Here is a 17,372-nt window from a genome sequence, read left to right as displayed (position 1 = left end):
TTTGCAATAAATTAATATTTTTATGAAAGCTTTTAATTCGAAAAAAGATAGAATAAAGTCGATCATTTTTATAAATGTTTAAAGTTCGTCATGCCTCGGTGAAAAAAATTGTACAATTTAATTTTTTTTAACGAAAATTCGACAAAATTCTAAAAAAAAAATACTCTGCAACATTTTAAAAATTCTGGCTTCAAAATTGAGAAAATTCCATAAAAAGATCATTTTTGAATGACATTGAAATTAAAACTAGTCTAGACTCTAGATCATATTACGAGGCTGCCAGACGCTCAAATTAACCGTAATTTTTTTCTGTAATGTGGCACCGCCACTTCGGTTTTCACAAGTAAAACAAAACAGTTATTTAGTAAATTTTTAATATTAGTCATATCAGTGCAATATATAAAGAATAATTGCCTAAAAAAAAGTGCTCACAGCATTAGAAACATCAATCAAAAGTCAGCAACAGAAAAAAGCTAAATGCCTAGATACTTGCAGCTTTGTGTCTTTGATTTGTGGGTGGGTGTCTCTCCCCATGTGTGTGTGTGTGTGTGCGTGTGTTGTGCTTGATTAATGAAAACAGTTGTGTTCGTGTGGTGTAAAGTGCAGCAGCAGCAATTAAGCTTAATTAACTAATAAATTGGATGTGAAAGGCAGCCAGAGTGCATTTATAAGTAAAAAAGTCAGAAGAAGTCGTAGCAAGAGTGTAACGAGATGCCACCGCTGAAAAGCTACTCCATACATCATGAATTTAATGCAAATGCAAATGCAAATTGTCACAACGGCAATGACAACACCACCGATAACGATAACGATTACTTCAATCAGCCTGCTGCTGCTGCGGCTGCTGCCAGCACACAACGCACAAATCGGCCCTCGTATTGCAACGCCCAATATCCATTCAAGGTGTTGGCCAACCTTAATCAATTGCGGGAACAATCACGCTTCTGCGACGTGGAAATAATCGCTGGCGAGTCCACATTCAATGCACATCGCGCAGTACTGAGTGCATCTAGTGCATATTTCGAGGCAATGTTTAGACCTGAACTGGGCCTAAACGAAGTTAAACAGAAATCGGTGGTGCTGCATACAATTGATGGCGATATACTGCACATACTTTTGGACTTTATCTACACAGGACGTTGCGAGATAACGCAGGTGAGCACTGAACAATTCTCCATGGTAACTTTCGACTTTTAATAACGACTTCTTCTATTTGCATTTAGTCCAATGTGCAGGAACTTCTCGCTGCAGCGGATATGCTGCAGTTGAACGAAGTGGTCGATGGCTGTTGTGAGTTTCTGTGTCGGGAACTGCATGCCACAAATGCATTGGGGATTTTACGCTTCGCGGAAGCGCACAATTGCGAGTCACTGGCAAAAAGTGCAATGAACTTTGTGCAAGCCAATTTTCCAGCGGTAATTATATTTAATAATATCATTAACAAATTTCTGAAAATACAAAAAAAACTAAGTCTTGTTTCCGCCCGGGTTCGAACCGGGGACCTTGTGCGTGTGAAGCACACGTGATAACCGCTACACTACGGAAACGTTGAAAGTTTGATTGCCCAATGAATAGTTCATGTCACAGGGATAAAATAAGAATTTAGCTCGATCATTTCTTGTATTGTAGATCCAGATTTCTTGATCACTTTTTTTTTTAATGTCTAGTTTCCTAGATTGATTGACCGACCGATTTTACTATTTAGAAAATTATTCCAGACGGACGACGTATATCAATAGCTATCTTGAATTAGCTTAAATATAATGGTATTACATACGTGTCTTTGTATAATATTAAACAAACGGTTTTATGGACTTTTAGAATTCTAAATCATTTACAAATAGCCATTTTAAGCAGCAATACATTTAAAATCGGTGGTATTATTTTGTTTGCTATCTTCAATTTATTTATGATGACCCGGCAACCTAAGTCGCCAGGCACAACTAAAAATTCAATTTAGACTCATTAGAGTGCTCCTCTCCACGGAAATCTTTAGTAAAAGGCGAAAGATTTATTCGACAACTGAAGAGAAGCCAGAGTGATTTTGCAGCAGCAACCTACCTACATCTACCCTCTTTACATGCTTGAACTAGTTGGGAATTATAAGGTACATGTTGCAGACAGATGGCGCCTTAATGTAGGCAATACAAAACAATGTTCAACCACAGGATATGGTTTTATTTAGCCTATGTTAGTTTAAGCTATTTTGTTATTGCAATAGTTAGAAATATTGAGGAAATGCTTTTCACTAGAAATATAGTTATTTAAAAAAAATTAAGTGATAAATACTTCAAATTTTAGTATGGAGGGTAAACCCATATAATAAATATTATCAATTTAACTTTAAATGAAAGTTTGTTACGGACTTTTTTTAAATTATTATTTGTTTTGCTATTTCTCGCTGTGATCAAACTATCTATTGAAGTCCTTGAAATTGAGCATATCCTGTAACTAAAATTAAACACTGTAGTTTTAACTAAGATTTTATAATGATTTTTGTTGCTTTTTGTTTTTTTACCCCTACGTAGATAACTCTGGAGGATGAATTTCTGGAAACACCACAGACTTTACTGTCGCAGCTACTGAACTCGGAACTCTTACGTGTTGACTCCGAATCACAGGTGTTCCAGGCAGCACTGCGTTGGATCAAGCACGATGTAACGCAACGTCGATGCTATGTTTTCGATATACTTTCGCATGTCCGCATGGCTCTGGTTCCAGTTAAGGTCATCGATAAGGCGCTGAAGGACGATTGCCGCGACATGTCTGTGAAAATAGCGCTACGTTCCATATGCCGGGACATTGCCTCGAAACGTGGTCAGCTGGTGCCTTTGAGGGTCTGCCCTCGACAGCTGGCCAAGAAGAATATATACATAATCGGTGGCTCACATCGCGACACACCGCGCACTTGGAACACTGCAGACTGCACATTCGAGACGGTGGCCAAGTTTGATATATTCCGACGCGAATGGACTGAGACCGCGCCCATGGAGGTAGGCCGCATTCTGCCGGGAGTTTCGGCATTGAACGGCAAAATCTATGTGGTGGGTGGAGAGCGTGGTTCCCAAATATTGGCCAATGGCGAAGTATACGATCCACAAAACGATATCTGGCAGCCCATAGCACCAATGATTGTGCCCCGCTGCGAATTCGGACTGTGCACCATGGGTGGGAATCTGTTTGCAGTGGGCGGCTGGATTGGTGACGACATCGGTGGCACTATGGAGTGCTATGATCCAGAGAAAGATCTGTGGAAACTTATTGGCAGCATGCCGCAGCCACGTTTCAGCATGGGCGTCGTCAGTTTCGAGGGTCTAATCTACATAGTCGGTGGCTGCACCACAACAACTCGCCACTTGCCAGATTTGATTAGGTAATATTTAAAAAATTAAATATATATTATTTATTTTTACATTAATTAATTTGTAATATCATTTGCTTAAGTTACAACCCTGTGACCAAGGAATGGACGCAATTGGCGCGTATGCAAACGGCACGTTGTCAAATGGGCGTCGCTGTGTTGGATCGTTATCTATATGTTGTGGGTGGCAGCAGCATTAGCCAGGATACACTCAGCTCCGTTGAGCGCTATAACTTTGACGATGACAAATGGTCAACGGTCTGTGCCCTGAACGTTCCACGCGCAATTCCTGCTGTTGCCGCTGCCGATGGTCTGCTCTATGTAGCTGGCGGGGATCAGGTAAGTTGTAACTACATAATTGAAAATAACTGAAAATAACTCAAATATTACGCTATTTCTTTTGTCAGCCTTGTGAGGTGAACTTCTACCGCGCCCAAGTTACCATCAGTGCTGTCGAATGCTATGACCCCCTGTCGGATACTTGGAAGAATTGTCCCGATTTGCCCGTCAGCCGTTCCGAGGCAGGTGCTGTAGTTGTCTAGGGACAATACACCTGCCTGAAAATCCAACAACTCTCTCACGTCCTACAAAACTTGTTTTAAGCACTTTCAATATACAATCAACAAACAAACTGAAACACCCACTTCATACACGATTTATATTATGTGTATTGCATTGTATACGTTAGACACATCTCACTCTATCCCTATCAATGTTGAAAGTAGTGCTCTCCAAAACTAAAGCTAGACGCTTTATTAAGGTTAACGTTTTCGAATTGTAGCTCAGCTAATTCATCCCAGTTTAGTATTAGTATTATCTAGTAGTTAGTCAGGAATGAAATAACAGCAAAAGCCAGCTTCTGATTGTTCCCTAGTTAAAGATACCCAATAAAAGAGAAAAATAAAAATATGAGAAATTAAATTCACAGGCAAAAGTGTATATCGACGTATCGTAATTGCTGAAAATTGTTCAACTCGAGCCTATTAATTGTTTATGGTTTAATCAATTTATCATTAAAAACAAATGAAGTAAAAATCAAAGATCGTCAGCATTGTTGGCACGTTCTTAAAAAGGGCGTTCCCGAAAAATAAAATTGTAACTGTATGAGAATTAAATGTACCAAAAAACACATTCAACAAACATTCAAAAAGAAACAAACTGTATTAATAATAGATGTATTTACGAATAATAAATGTATGATGCAAATTAACCAGGGAATAACACCGTAACCGGTATCGGAACCGTTAACCGAAACTAACCGTTTCATTTCAAGTACAGGAACTGAAACCGTAGCCGAAATTAATTCTCTTTCAAGAACCAAAAAACGAAACGCTTGTGCCGGTACGGTTGTGGTAAAGTTGCTTGGTCAAAGAGTTGACAAACTTCCAACTGTCATAACTTGAAGAAAACTGACCCGATTTTCAATCGGAACACCGTTTTGATCATGATTCGGTCTCTTAATTCATACTGCATTTAAATTTTGTTCAATTAGAAGATTTTATTATTTTTCGACTATCGAAGCCATGATTCTCAAGTTTTTAATTTTATTCAAATCCCTATATCGTAATTAGTATGAAACGACACTTTAAACTCGGTTCTGAGGCCTTTCATTTTCTTGTAAAAAATCATGACAAAATTAAGAAATATTTAGACTTGTAAAGTTGCTAGGTCAGAGGACTGAGCAACTTTGAACTGTCATACTTTGGCAAAACTTTTCCAATTTTCAAGCGGAATGTCATTTTGATCATGATTTGACCTCTATATTCATTCTGTATTCAAATTTTGTTCAATTAGAAAATTTTATTATTGTTCGACTATCGAAGCCATGGTTCTAAGTTGATGGTAAGGGTCCCTCCTTTGAAATTTTGAAAATTCAAAATTTTAAATCTCAAGTTTTTACTTTTAATCAACTCCTTATATCGTAATTAGTATGAAACGACACTTTAAACTTGATACTGATGCCTTTCATTTTCTTGTAAAAAATCATGTCAAAATTAAAAAATATTTAGACTTGTAAAGTTGCTAGGTTAGACGCATGAGCAACTTCGAAGTGTCATAACTTTGGCAAAAATTACTGGAAACACCAGAAATTTAAGTTCGCGCTCAGATATTGATTCTTATCGATATTGTATAATATGGCGTAGTGCTGTTAAACGACTAATTCAATGTAATCGCAGCATATCGATAACACATATTTGAAAAACAAAAATTAGAGTAGAAGAACTGAAATTAAATAAATATATAATTATCATTATTTTCAATTAAACATGTTAATTTTGAGTTGGGTATGCCTCATTCGTGATGCAGAAATCTAGTTACACTTGAGTGTGTTTTTGTTTTTGTTTCAGTCAAATTTTGTGTATCTGTCTCGAAATTGTGTTGCTTCATTAGCAACTGCTAGGGTTTTTTTAGAATGGAACCCACCTGCTCGCCCAACCAGTCAGCCGATGAGGAACAATCGGCCAAGAGCTCTCGGCGACATCGTCGACAGGAGAAACGCCAGAAGCGATTGGAGGATACAAGACTAGCGCTGATTGCCAAGCCCTACTCGAACTATCGCCTGCCGGTGTCTGTTCCCTCGACCGATGTAAATCTGTTACTGCTGAGTCGCTATGATGCTCTCGCGGATCGAGACCGCCATCCGCCACTTTTTGTGGTCCCAGATCAAAAGTCGCAATGGGCCCGTCTGCGAATGGTGTTATGCCCGGTACACGGCTGCTCCTGTTCATTAGATCCAAATGGCTGGCTGGCGCACTATCTGAACGTGCATTTGCCCAAACTGGGCATGTCCTTTGTGGGTGTTCCATTGCCCACAGAGAAACAAACACTGCATGCCACCTGCCACATTGATAGTCTTGAGTACGACGTAAATACCCTGCTCGGTGTGTATGGATATCATCGGCTCGGGCTAAATCCGCTCAATTGTCCACGTAATACGCTCCTGCCACGGGAATACCGCAAATACTCGCAGCATGGCGTTCTTATGCTCTTTGCTTGCCGCACACGTCATTCCCTGCTGTGGCAACGCAAGCAAATGGATGATGTAATTGCCATTTGGGTATCAACTCCACTGCAGGGTGTATCCATATCACTGCGCTGTGTGGTGCAGTCTGCCCAATCAACACGCTACTATTCCAAGTGCATCAAGGCGCGTCCATTGCCAACAGCTGTGGTGCAAGCGTCACCCTGCCGTGATTTCATCAAGACCGATAGCAACGTCATAGTCATCAGCTATCAAGATTTGTGGCAGCTAAAGTCCCTCAATGCGGGTCAGCAGCTGCTTCATGTGGTGCTGCACGTGACGGGCGAGCAGAAGATCTAAAAGGGTTCTGAAAATCTTAGCAGCTAACAATTGAAATACATCACAAGTATGGCATAAGCTATAAATAAATTTTTATTGTTTTTTTTTTTTTTGGCAATAACTATAGTACACACAACTTTCAATTGTTTAACAAACTAAGCACGTGAAACATAATGATACATAAGATATATATATATATATATATATATTTAGATTTGCACTAAGGAAATCATACGCTTATCAAGCTAACAGAACTCTGGAGATTACGCATTGATTATGGGTTGGCTCCTAGCATTAGGAGCCTATCGTTAGCAACGTACAACTGAGAGGATCTCCTCAATACACAATTCAATTTGCATTAGCCTTAGATGTATTTCGTACAATTTTGTCGAGTTTAACACTCGGTTACACTTAAAAGATACAAAGGGGGAATTTACAATTTTTGAGCCTACATTACATAAAATTTTGATGTTTTAAATACGCTACTTGACTATATATATATATAAAATGTATATATAGTTGTATTAGTTGTTTCATGTTTTAGAGGATGAGGATCCACATTAATTTAAAAGAAAACAAAAAGTAAAATGCAACGGAATCGAACGAATTAAAAAGAACGAAACAAACTAAAGAGAAAAACTAAAAACACATTGTCTAAATATTGGTAAACGATCAAACAAACTAAAGCCGGGATTCTAGCCCGCCTTTTGTGTTTGCTTTTGCCGTTGCAGCGCCTCGAATGCTTCAATTTCCTTCTTTTCTTTGGCTTGATTTCGGCGCTCGTATTCCAGCCGATGTGAGATGATGCGCTCAACAATGCGCTCCGTGGTCATTTCGTTGCCGGAGTCGAGCAGCTCAAAGATGGCCCGCGTCTTGGGCACAGCATACGGATCTATTTTACCATCCTCCATGGCAATCGGTGTGCGCCCATGGCAGACAATATCAATTTTAAAATGATCAAGCAGCTCCTCAGTGACGCAGTAGGGTGCTCCAATGACTACCTCGTTGACAAACTGATAAATAGGAAAATATTTATTAATATTAATTCCATTAATGTCAATTCCATTTGAAAACTTACCTTGCAGGCCAAAACACTGAGAACACGCTCGTGCAGATTCATAATGGGATAGTTGCTGCCCTTGTATGAGTTAACAACCGGATCTGTGTGCAGTCCAACAATCAAATAATCACCCAGTTTGCTGGCCTTTTCCAGGAAATCCAAATGGCCCACATGGAAGAGATCAAAGGCGCCGGCAACATACACCTGTAAGCCAGAAAATGTTGAGTATCGGTTTTGTAAATAATATGAATATTATATTTACAATCTTATCGTTGGGATTGGGTGATTTTCCATCGCTGAACTGAATTATCTTTTGTGTTGTGGGCAAAAATTGACTGCAGCCGGTCCAAGGACTTTTAGCTGATGAATCCTGACCCATGTTCGAAGAACCTAAACGGGATTGCAGTTGTTGAAGTTTTAAAAGTTTTGCTGTTGTTTCTTTTTTTGCGAATTTGTAATTTCAGATTTGTCGGAAACATACATATATGAGCAATAATTATATAGCGTAATTTACAGTTAGATTTCGATTTGATATTTCATTTCGATTTGCAGGTTTTGATAGTTTCGTTTTTTTTTTGGGTATTCATTTTTGAGCGCGGGGCGGCAACACACACGGGATTTGATTTTTGAGATTTTTAGTTCATAGGTTTTTTGATTTTGATAAGTTTTGAGTTTTGAGTTTGGTTAGTGGTAAACAGTGCGTACATAGAAATAAAAAGAAGAGAAATAGTAAAGATGTAGAGAGCAAAAATAAAGCAAATGCTTCGTTGCGTTTCAACGAATGCTACAGGCCAAGGGGCAAGTGTAACGGAAAGTTAAAAGAAATTCAACCAACTAAATTCTAAACGTGCGTTGCCCCAGTTTCGTATTAACTAACTAAATATACAAATTTAACTTTGCCTCTTTCTTAGTACTTGGAACTCAATGTGTGTGTGTGAGTTTGCATGCAGGGCAATTAAAAAATCAGAAAAGATATTAAAAAACCAGTTTCCAAGTAAATGAAAATAAATATTAGTTTTTGGTTAGTCAAATGACAAATGAATTCATGATAAATAATCTGGCTGATGAGGAGGAAGACGGGCGAACACATTAACGAATGCAACTTAAAGTTAAAAAAGCGCCTATAAAGTGTAACAAACGAGGGCTACCTTCTTTCTCGATATCATATTCGGCGGAACCCTGACGGAAATGATTGCGTGTCAACAGCAACATGCGACCCACAAGGTCTGTGGTTGAGACGCCAGCGGTGCGCTTGACTTCCCTGTAGAGAAGAAGGCAGAAAGGTTAGAAACTTGGCTATACTATAAATTAAATCAAGGCTTACTTGTAACGATTTGCTGACTTGACCAGATGATACGTATCCACACCCTCAGCGGTCATTGTTATGTCATCTGCAAAGAACAAAAAAAAGTATTAAACATATACTAATTTTTTGAAATAACTTATTTAAGTTAATTAATGAGCTGGAACTTGAAAACAAGCGATCGATTTAATTTGAATAAGTTATATGATAACTCAACCTAAGCTTATGATCAAGCGATCAATATAATCAATAGTATATTTTAGAAATTTAAAAGTTATTAAAATCTTATATTTAAAGGAAATTTAAGTAAAGATAATTGCAATATTTTTAAATGCTCAGGGTATTTTTAAATATTTATTCCGAATGTAACAAAATAAAAAAAAACAACCTTGTAAGCAATCAAAGTAAAATTTTAAATTTTAATAATATCGCTAGCTTATAATAATCATTTGTGACAGCTGAGAGTAAACTATAATGTATTAGAATAATACTGTTAATAAATTACGCTTCTTTTGACATGTATAACACACTTACCGCCATGCACACAGAAATCACAGTTGTTTTGATCGAGAACCTCCAATGTGGTCACATATGGAGCACCGAGTACCACCTCGTCCACCCATTTAATGCCCTTGACCATCTTGACGCGCTCCTCCTCGGTAAAGACGGGTGGACCCTTGTGTTTGGTGATCTCTTCATCTGTGTGTATGCCGACAATTACCTTATCGCCAAGTGCTTTGGCTTGTCGTAGGGAATTGGCATGCCCAAAGTGCACCATGTCGTAGCTGTAAATACAAATGCAGACATTTAAACTCATTTCATAATTGCTATTATTATTTTTCCCTTTCACTACCCATTAAAAAACAACGACACAATAGAAACAAGTCTTTATACATGTTTGGTCTTATCAATTTGAACGGAAGAGCGATAGAAACAACTGGCAGGAAATAATGACTCTAGTTCTCTTTTGTTATCTCTTATCAACAATGCATTTGGCATAGCGTGTGCCGTTAACAACTTTGAATACTCGTTCAATTTGACAGATTACTTGTCACTCTCTTTTACACGCGCAACGTGCAACGATTTTCAATTCTCTTAATTGACTGTAATCGATTTACTTCTTTTGACGCTTAAATTCAATTTATATATGAGTTTTTTAATTTATAATATCGAATTGTAAATAATGTGAAATCTATTTTGAATATAATTTGAATTAATTTCTGCAAATTAACATATTATTTTTTTTTTTTGCAATTACGCTTCTCGCTTTACAAAAATATATATTTATTTATTTGATAATTTATATTTTGTAAAAATTACAAATAATGACATTCCTTTCATAATTACTTTCAATTTAAATACAATAAGTTGTTTTTTTATAGATTCAATTTTTAATTCTGATTGCCAGTTTAAGCTGAAATTTTTTTTTCGTGAGGACTCGTAATAAATAACTTTTGCAATAAGTTAATTATTTTTTATCTTCTATTGTCTATTGTTGATGTAGAAATAAATTACTATAATTTCTTTAATACGTAATACACTAACAAAAATTTAATTTGTTTTGCAATATATTGTACTAACTAAATACTTGCTTGATAATAGTACACATCTCATAGTTCTGAAGTTAACAATGAACTGAAACGACCTTGTTTTATTACAACGTTGTAAGCCCTGACTCTGGTTGATTCACTGGGGACATTTAGCAAGTTTGTCAGATAACCCTGGCTGGCTGAGATCACTCTGGCCCTGTTCCACATATAGCAACTATGTATTATCACTTGGATGGGCAGACTCTCTCTCTCTCTATAAGTACAATTTTTCCATTCAATTCCAAAGTATAGCCGGGTTCAAATACCTCGCTCGATAGTGAAATTGGAAATCAATCAAGGCGCGTGTATGACATCTGACATCGATGGGTAAAAAAAACAACAGAGAATCAGACAACAAATTAAGAATGTTGCGCAGTTTTTATTTTAATGGATGAAAACGGCAGTTTTCAATTGAAAAAAAGAGACGTTTATTAGTTACTATCAGTTATACAATTGATTATCTATCACGTTCGATAGTTTAATTACCATAACAGCATTTCAATGTGTATGTAAGCCAAAGTACGGGCAAGTCAACGTCTCAAGCCAAGTCTGGTTTGATGAAGATGGACACTATAGTAGACAGCACAGGGAAAGGAGGAGCAGGGAGGAGATTTTTTCCCTCAACACCGCGATTGCTCCACTTTTTCTTTGTACGCATAGCCCCAAAGGCGTCGCACTTTGGACACGATCATCAGTTGCGAATATTGCCCCACACAGACGTTGAGAAACATATAGATAGAGCGAGAGAGAAAGACGAGAGAAGTCGACTCAAGTCTGATGCTTTCGTTGATTTCTGATTTCCAAATTGCCCGCCGCGAGTGCCATTAATGTCTATTCATGAGTATATTATGAGTATGCTTATATGGAATGTTATTATCGCAATGCGATTCTAGCCAAAAACACGTGCTACGCGTTTAAGCTTTCGACGTGACAACCAGCTTAAATTGTTTTAAGGCCTTTTTTAACTTTTTGGGATTTTTATATGCAATTTGAGAGAAGCGTGTCAAACGTACTTAAACTTACGAAATGCAATATAAACATGTGAATATCTTTATTGTTATTAAAATTAATGCCTGGCGCAGTGTAATTGCATTTCACTTATTAACTGTTAAGTTGTCAGCCTTTCAAAACGACAATATTGCAATAACACTAAGTGACAGTCAAAAGTATAAATATATGATATTGAAGTACGAGAAATATAATTGAACTTGTGGAATCTTAAAGCGAAATAAACCGTACATAAAATCATAAATATAATTGTAGTGATTTTGTAGATTAGGTTTGCGGTTTCTATGTAAATAAAAAAGGTAAAATAAAAATTTATACGAGTTTTAAAATATGAGAGAAAACAACTATCAATTAATACTCCCTTAAAGAACCCTACAGACCTTCAACTAATTAATGCAATTTTGAGGCGAATATCCTATTTCGTATTTAAGCCAAGAATGCATTCTTCAACAATGCATACTATGTTTACTACGTTGTCTAGTAAAAAATGTAATAATTTTCACTGCATTTATATCATTGCCATTAAAAATTGCGTTATAAGTAGGACAGACACATATTTGTTCATAAATTCCCTTTTCTCACTGAAGTAATCCTTGCAGAAACTTTTTCAAGTACTCTGAGCTGATTACATTATCGTCTTTCTCGAGTTTTTAACTCAGAGGCCTCTCTTTCTACTATTAAAAATCGAGTTTATCCCGTAGCAACTAATAACTTAATAATTCATATTTGCTCTTATTATTCTGATTGGGTTTTTTCTGGGTCATCCCCAATTCTATTAAATTTATTAAAATTTTTGGATTCCCCAGTTGCTTAAACTTGTTTGTTTTATATTTTCAGCCGTTTTATTAAATCGTTTGTTTCATTAATTGGGTGTTTCTTTTTTTTTTGTTATTTCAAAAATTCTTTTTTTTATATGACTGTTTTTTATGCTTAATTTCACTTTTTGTCGACTGGTTTTAGTGGACGTTAAGTAACGATAAATATTAAAGTTAACTTAATGGTCTAAAATTACACAAATAATTAATGCATAAAATTAAATAAAAAAATTGAACAAATGTTTAGCTTTTAAAAGTGCTTGTTATACATTATCTAAACAAACAGTTTAAGTTAATGAAAAGTGTGCTTTCTCCGACCTTAACTACTAAGTACAAATTAACTATGTTCCGCATTTGTTTGAACAACACAAATATAATTCCTTTTAATTTTTTGCTGATATCTGATATCTGTCGTAAGATACGAAATACAACAATCAACAAGGCCAAAAGCGGGACAGTATCTAACAACAGTATCAATAATTATTGACATACGAGAGTCGAATCAAAGAACCACAGGAATTACAAAAAGCCAAAAAAACGACACTGTGATATGTCACCCACACTTGGCAAAACAACCAAACCGTAATCAGATTCCAAGCAAGTGCCATAAAATTCAACATGATAAAGCGTTGAAAACGTCATCGTTATCGACTCGGCAGACTGGCTAGAAAAATACCGATTGGGCCACGACAATTAGTAATGCTAAACGTAATAAATATAGGCCACAATATTATATAAACGAATACTTGTCTAATCTTATGTCATATCACAACTCGAAATATAATACAAGTATTAAACAATTCGACGTCATTCAGTCAGCATCATGCTAAAGCAAACTCAATCAAATATATTTTCACGATTTAAAAAAAAAATTCAGCTGATAACGAAATAAATAAGTGTCCCTAACAACCAACAGGGGCTAGGTAGAATCGCAGTTCCAGTTCCCCGCCTGGTCATTCATTAAAACGACAATATGAAGTCAGAACTTTGCTCCCGGAGATTTTGCGAGACCAAAGAAATCTGTGCCGAATGGGAAACATTATGTATGTCCATATATGTGAATATATTTACTGTCGACATGTGCTATAGGAAAGATCGAGTGCATCACACAACGTACTAGGGTCTTTAATCAATTGAGTTAAAGTCGTCCGTTTGCTGATTAAGAAAAATATCACGCGATTCAGAGTAGAATTTGCGCTTTCTGGTGATAAGTAAACACTGAAATAGCAATGAAGCTTAAGTACTTACATACATACTCATATACATATACCATAAGCAATCGTTATCACATAGCAATTGCCCAAGGGATTTATAATTGGATTGGGAATAGTTTTTGGGGTTTCAAGTTCATTGACTCAATTTGAACTACAATACGATGCTGCTAAAGAACTGCGTCAAAGATCTTTGGAATTGGTAGGAGAGGAGAGCGGGCGGTACCTCGGTTTCATTTCCATTTGAACCATTGTCGAGGTTTATGGCCAGCTTCTTTATAAACAACATATGAACAGCTGTAAATATGTATATTTATAAATATATTTTTTTAACAGTGGCAAGCTGCTGTTGAATGGATTTTGCGTGATTTGATTACGGTGGCGTCTTTTCTAATCAGCTTGTAGTTCCCCCTGGTGCCTACCATTGACCCATTGAATCCGACTGGGCACCCAACTATTATATTTAATAAATTCACCCCGGAAATAGATTATTTCTGACAGGTTCCTATTTATTACTTATGCTAATTGTGAAGCGTTTTAATAATTTACTTAAGAATATAAAAAACTTTTTGTAATTAATATTATTTTTAGCATGTAGTGGAAAATATTGCATGTAGACAGCAACATTCTAGAATCTAGATAGAGATCTGAATTTGAAAATAGAATAGTTTTTAATGTTATCGTATTTAAAAAACCCTCACATTTATACATGGACAGGAAAAGAATAAAGAACAAAAACACAAACAAATTTTGAATCGTTTTTTTTTACATAAAGTTGTTTATTCCGCGGGCGTTTCGCTTCCAGTGTAACTTGCCCTTAACCCTTAAATAGTCCTCTGAACAGTCAGTTTCCTTGGCAGGAAAGTAAAAAAATCAATAAGTATTTTTTTTAGTTGAACGAACAGATTATAACCACACATATGCATTCTTATGTATGTAGTTTAAGCTATATATGTGTTTTTTTATTGCTTGGTCTTTACCCAAGTCTGACCTTTTCAAAAAGCCCAGTAAAAGTGGTCACTTTTTCAAGGGTGACCTCGAATGCAAAATGTCAATCTAATTATGCAAGTGCACAGACAACTGAATAAATATATAAGTTAAAGCAAAAGAATAAAATCAACGATGACGTCGACAATTGGACAGTTGGACTGTTGGGTCAATGGCGCAATTGGAACGCCGCCAACTGTCGGTCTGTGGGGCATGCGCGAAAATAAAATCACGTGATGTTGAGGCAGACGCCGAACGCCGAATCGGTCCCACTGTCCACAAGGGCCACGTCGTAAAAGCTGCCCAAAAATTCAAAACGTGCTGCAGACGAAGAGAACGCAAAGTGAACATAAAAGGGGGGGAGGAGACGAGGGGAATGACTTTATGCTGCTCACACACACACACTGTACCAAATGCTCAGAGTACTATACATACTGAGAATCAGGCGATGCTGGTTTGGGCGTGTGCATCTCTCATCAAAAATAGAGAGGGAGCGAGAGCGAGTAAGAGACAGAGCGAGAGGGAGTATAAACAATGGGTATTTTTACTTGTTGTTTCTATACACAATTCTATACACACATACCTGTATATGTGGGATATCAAAGCAGTTGAGGAAGTCTTTTCTGATTGACATTTATGTACAGTGTGCGAGGTAATTGTGTTAACAAAGCGAAAAAATCACGTTTGGTTTCTATTTTTGTAAACTGTTCAAGCCAATGTATTCATATATGACTACATTTAAGTTGTTTTAAGTAACTTTTTTAAAATAAACTAGCATGTGCACTTTATGCTTAATCAAAACAACAACAACAACTGTTTGTGAGTCATTTCATGTCTAACTTGAACAATCGAAAAACCGGTCATTCTAGCCGCTTATAATATCTAATAATGGTAATCAGATCAACGTGTGATAATTGGAAATCGATTGGCGATCATTTGCAATGAAAAACTACGTTGCAATTGTGTAAATATTTACATACTCTGGAGTAGTTTTCGCTTTTAGTTGACCTTGAACCTGAGGCTATACAAAAACAATGCGACGTTCAATAGCAATCTTCAGACATTGTGAATATAAATAAATATACGTATATGTATTTGTATCTGTATCTGTATGTATGTATGTCAATTGCTTTTGATTAAGTCGACAAATCGAGTGACGCAATTTAAATGAAACATATACCGTTAAACTCGAAATCAAATTCAGAACATACACACACACATACATACATTTAAAACAGTGATGTCCAAAACTTGAAAAGGCAGCCACGCGTGGTTGGCAAACCAAACTCTGCCGGCGTCGCAGCCGACACATGTATAGAGAGAGAGAATATGTGTATTCTATAAATAGAATGCTCGGCAACTTGCTCTCGCACGATGCGCGTGTTCGGCTGCATTTTCTCTCACGACTCATGTGTTCGGCTGAAGCTCAAAAGTCAAACGCGCAGTCAGTCGCTGTGCTAAATTCAATGAGGACAGATCATAGAGCGCACGATTTTTTACTACACCGAAAAAAATGTTTGATCTCAATTGGGAAAATAAATTATTTTTCATTGAGAATATGGATGGTAATGCTCAATGTTTATTGTGCCATTACGTTGCATGTCGATTTACCCTTGACGTAATTAAAAGGCACTACCAACGATATCGACGATACAATACATATATGCTGCGCATCGATTTAATTTGTTTTATGTTTGTATCGCACGCACTTTATTTTTTCAGTGTAAAGCAGTAAAACGTCACGTTGCCTTCGGGTTTCGCTGCTTCGCACACAAGCGCAAATCTTTCATTGTGTGAGTTTGGACACCACTGATTTAAAATGTTTTAAGGCGGCATATTTCAATGTCAATGATATTTACCTGCATACGCACATAAATAGATAAAACATCAGTCTAAATTACAAACTGACTCACCAGCCATCGCACCATACGCGTATTTCCTTTGCTGTGCCGTTGCATTTGTTGTTGCTGACATCGCCGTTGGTGTTGCAAGTACCGTTCACTAATTTCTCACTCATTATAGCAATTTATAATATATATTCCTTTTCGATTAAATATAGTTTAGTCCTAAATTAGAATCACAATATATGTATATATATATAAATATACACATATGCCGATTATAGCGATTTATATACACTGAAAATACCGAACTAATTAAGAGCACATTGATTATTATTTTACGAAAAAAAGTCTAGAGACGACGTTCACACTTTGAGCGCCGTGTTATATGTGACGAGTTTTTAATGCGTTCAATATATTTTTGTTTCGACAGTTTTTGCTTCAGCAGCTACTTAGATTTTGTTGTGCTTATCAGCGCGCGAACGCCTCCGGACTTTTCCCAAGTGTGTGTAATTGTGATATTTTTAATGCACTGCTCAATTGACGAACCCTTAAAACAAACCAAACAGCTGATTGGAATGTGGTAGGGTTGTCGAAATATCATTGATACATCGATGTATCGATAGATATTCTTTTGCGATTATATACTTTTGGGAGACATTTTTATTCTGACGATAATATCAATATCGAAATAAATTTGGTCTTTGATTTTTGCAATTGCCGCCAATTGAAACTTGGAAGCAAAACTATATTATGGGAAAATGTATGACATTAAATTCGTGCGGAAACCGTGCAATAAAATAGTAAAAATTAGTGGAAACACAACTAATTTTAAGAGAAAACACGACAACTTTAAAGTCGCGCCCTGAAATATATATTATCGATAATTTCGATAC

At 36.5% G+C, this 17,372-nt stretch overlaps 3 protein-coding genes, 1 non-coding gene and 1 pseudogene across 5 annotated transcripts; 2 read left to right on the top strand and 3 right to left on the bottom strand.

Moving 5' to 3' along the window:
• The first annotated feature begins 312 nt into the window (after nucleotides 1–312).
• Nucleotides 313–4,572, top strand: LOC117780960 (actin-binding protein IPP). Its single transcript, XM_034617661.1, has 5 exons — nucleotides 313–1,155; nucleotides 1,224–1,415; nucleotides 2,529–3,373; nucleotides 3,445–3,700; nucleotides 3,769–4,572. Exons 1-5 carry the CDS (start codon nucleotides 712–714, stop codon nucleotides 3,901–3,903), a joined length of 1,872 nt encoding a protein of 623 aa, XP_034473552.1. The 5' UTR covers nucleotides 313–711; the 3' UTR covers nucleotides 3,904–4,572.
• On the bottom strand, nucleotides 1,475–1,547 carry Trnav-cac. The gene has a single exon. It is a non-coding gene; the product is annotated as a tRNA-Val (tRNA).
• Nucleotides 1,919–2,042, bottom strand: LOC117782438 (annotated as a pseudogene).
• Nucleotides 4,573–5,700: 1,128 nt separating the features above from the next.
• On the top strand, nucleotides 5,701–7,222 carry LOC117779826. Its single transcript, XM_034616148.1, has one exon. The coding sequence runs from the start codon at nucleotides 5,775–5,777 to the stop codon at nucleotides 6,681–6,683; it is 909 nt and encodes a 302-aa protein (XP_034472039.1). The 5' UTR covers nucleotides 5,701–5,774; the 3' UTR covers nucleotides 6,684–7,222.
• LOC117779825 (ethanolamine-phosphate cytidylyltransferase) lies at nucleotides 6,738–16,982 on the bottom strand. Of its 2 annotated transcripts, none has more exons than XM_034616145.1 (7): nucleotides 16,549–16,982; nucleotides 9,560–9,810; nucleotides 9,047–9,113; nucleotides 8,871–8,983; nucleotides 7,985–8,160; nucleotides 7,741–7,926; nucleotides 6,738–7,675 (listed from the first exon to the last, which is right to left on the bottom strand). In XM_034616145.1, the coding sequence occupies exons 1-7, from the start codon at nucleotides 16,650–16,652 to the stop codon at nucleotides 7,358–7,360; spliced, it is 1,215 nt and encodes a 404-aa protein (XP_034472036.1). In that variant the 5' UTR covers nucleotides 16,653–16,982; the 3' UTR covers nucleotides 6,738–7,357. The 2 variants fall into 2 exon arrangements, with proteins under 2 accessions (XP_034472036.1, XP_034472037.1); XM_034616146.1 differs by having other exon boundaries at nucleotides 7,985–8,112; nucleotides 16,549–16,979.
• Nucleotides 16,983–17,372: the final 390 nt, after the last annotated feature.

The sequence above is a fragment of the Drosophila innubila genome, assembly GCF_004354385.1.
Source record: "Drosophila innubila isolate TH190305 chromosome 2L unlocalized genomic scaffold, UK_Dinn_1.0 4_B_2L, whole genome shotgun sequence".
In the NCBI taxonomy this organism is placed as follows: domain Eukaryota; kingdom Metazoa; phylum Arthropoda; class Insecta; order Diptera; family Drosophilidae; genus Drosophila; species Drosophila innubila.
Note: the sequence above shows the minus strand (reverse complement) of the source record. Positions and strands in the feature narration are given on the sequence as shown.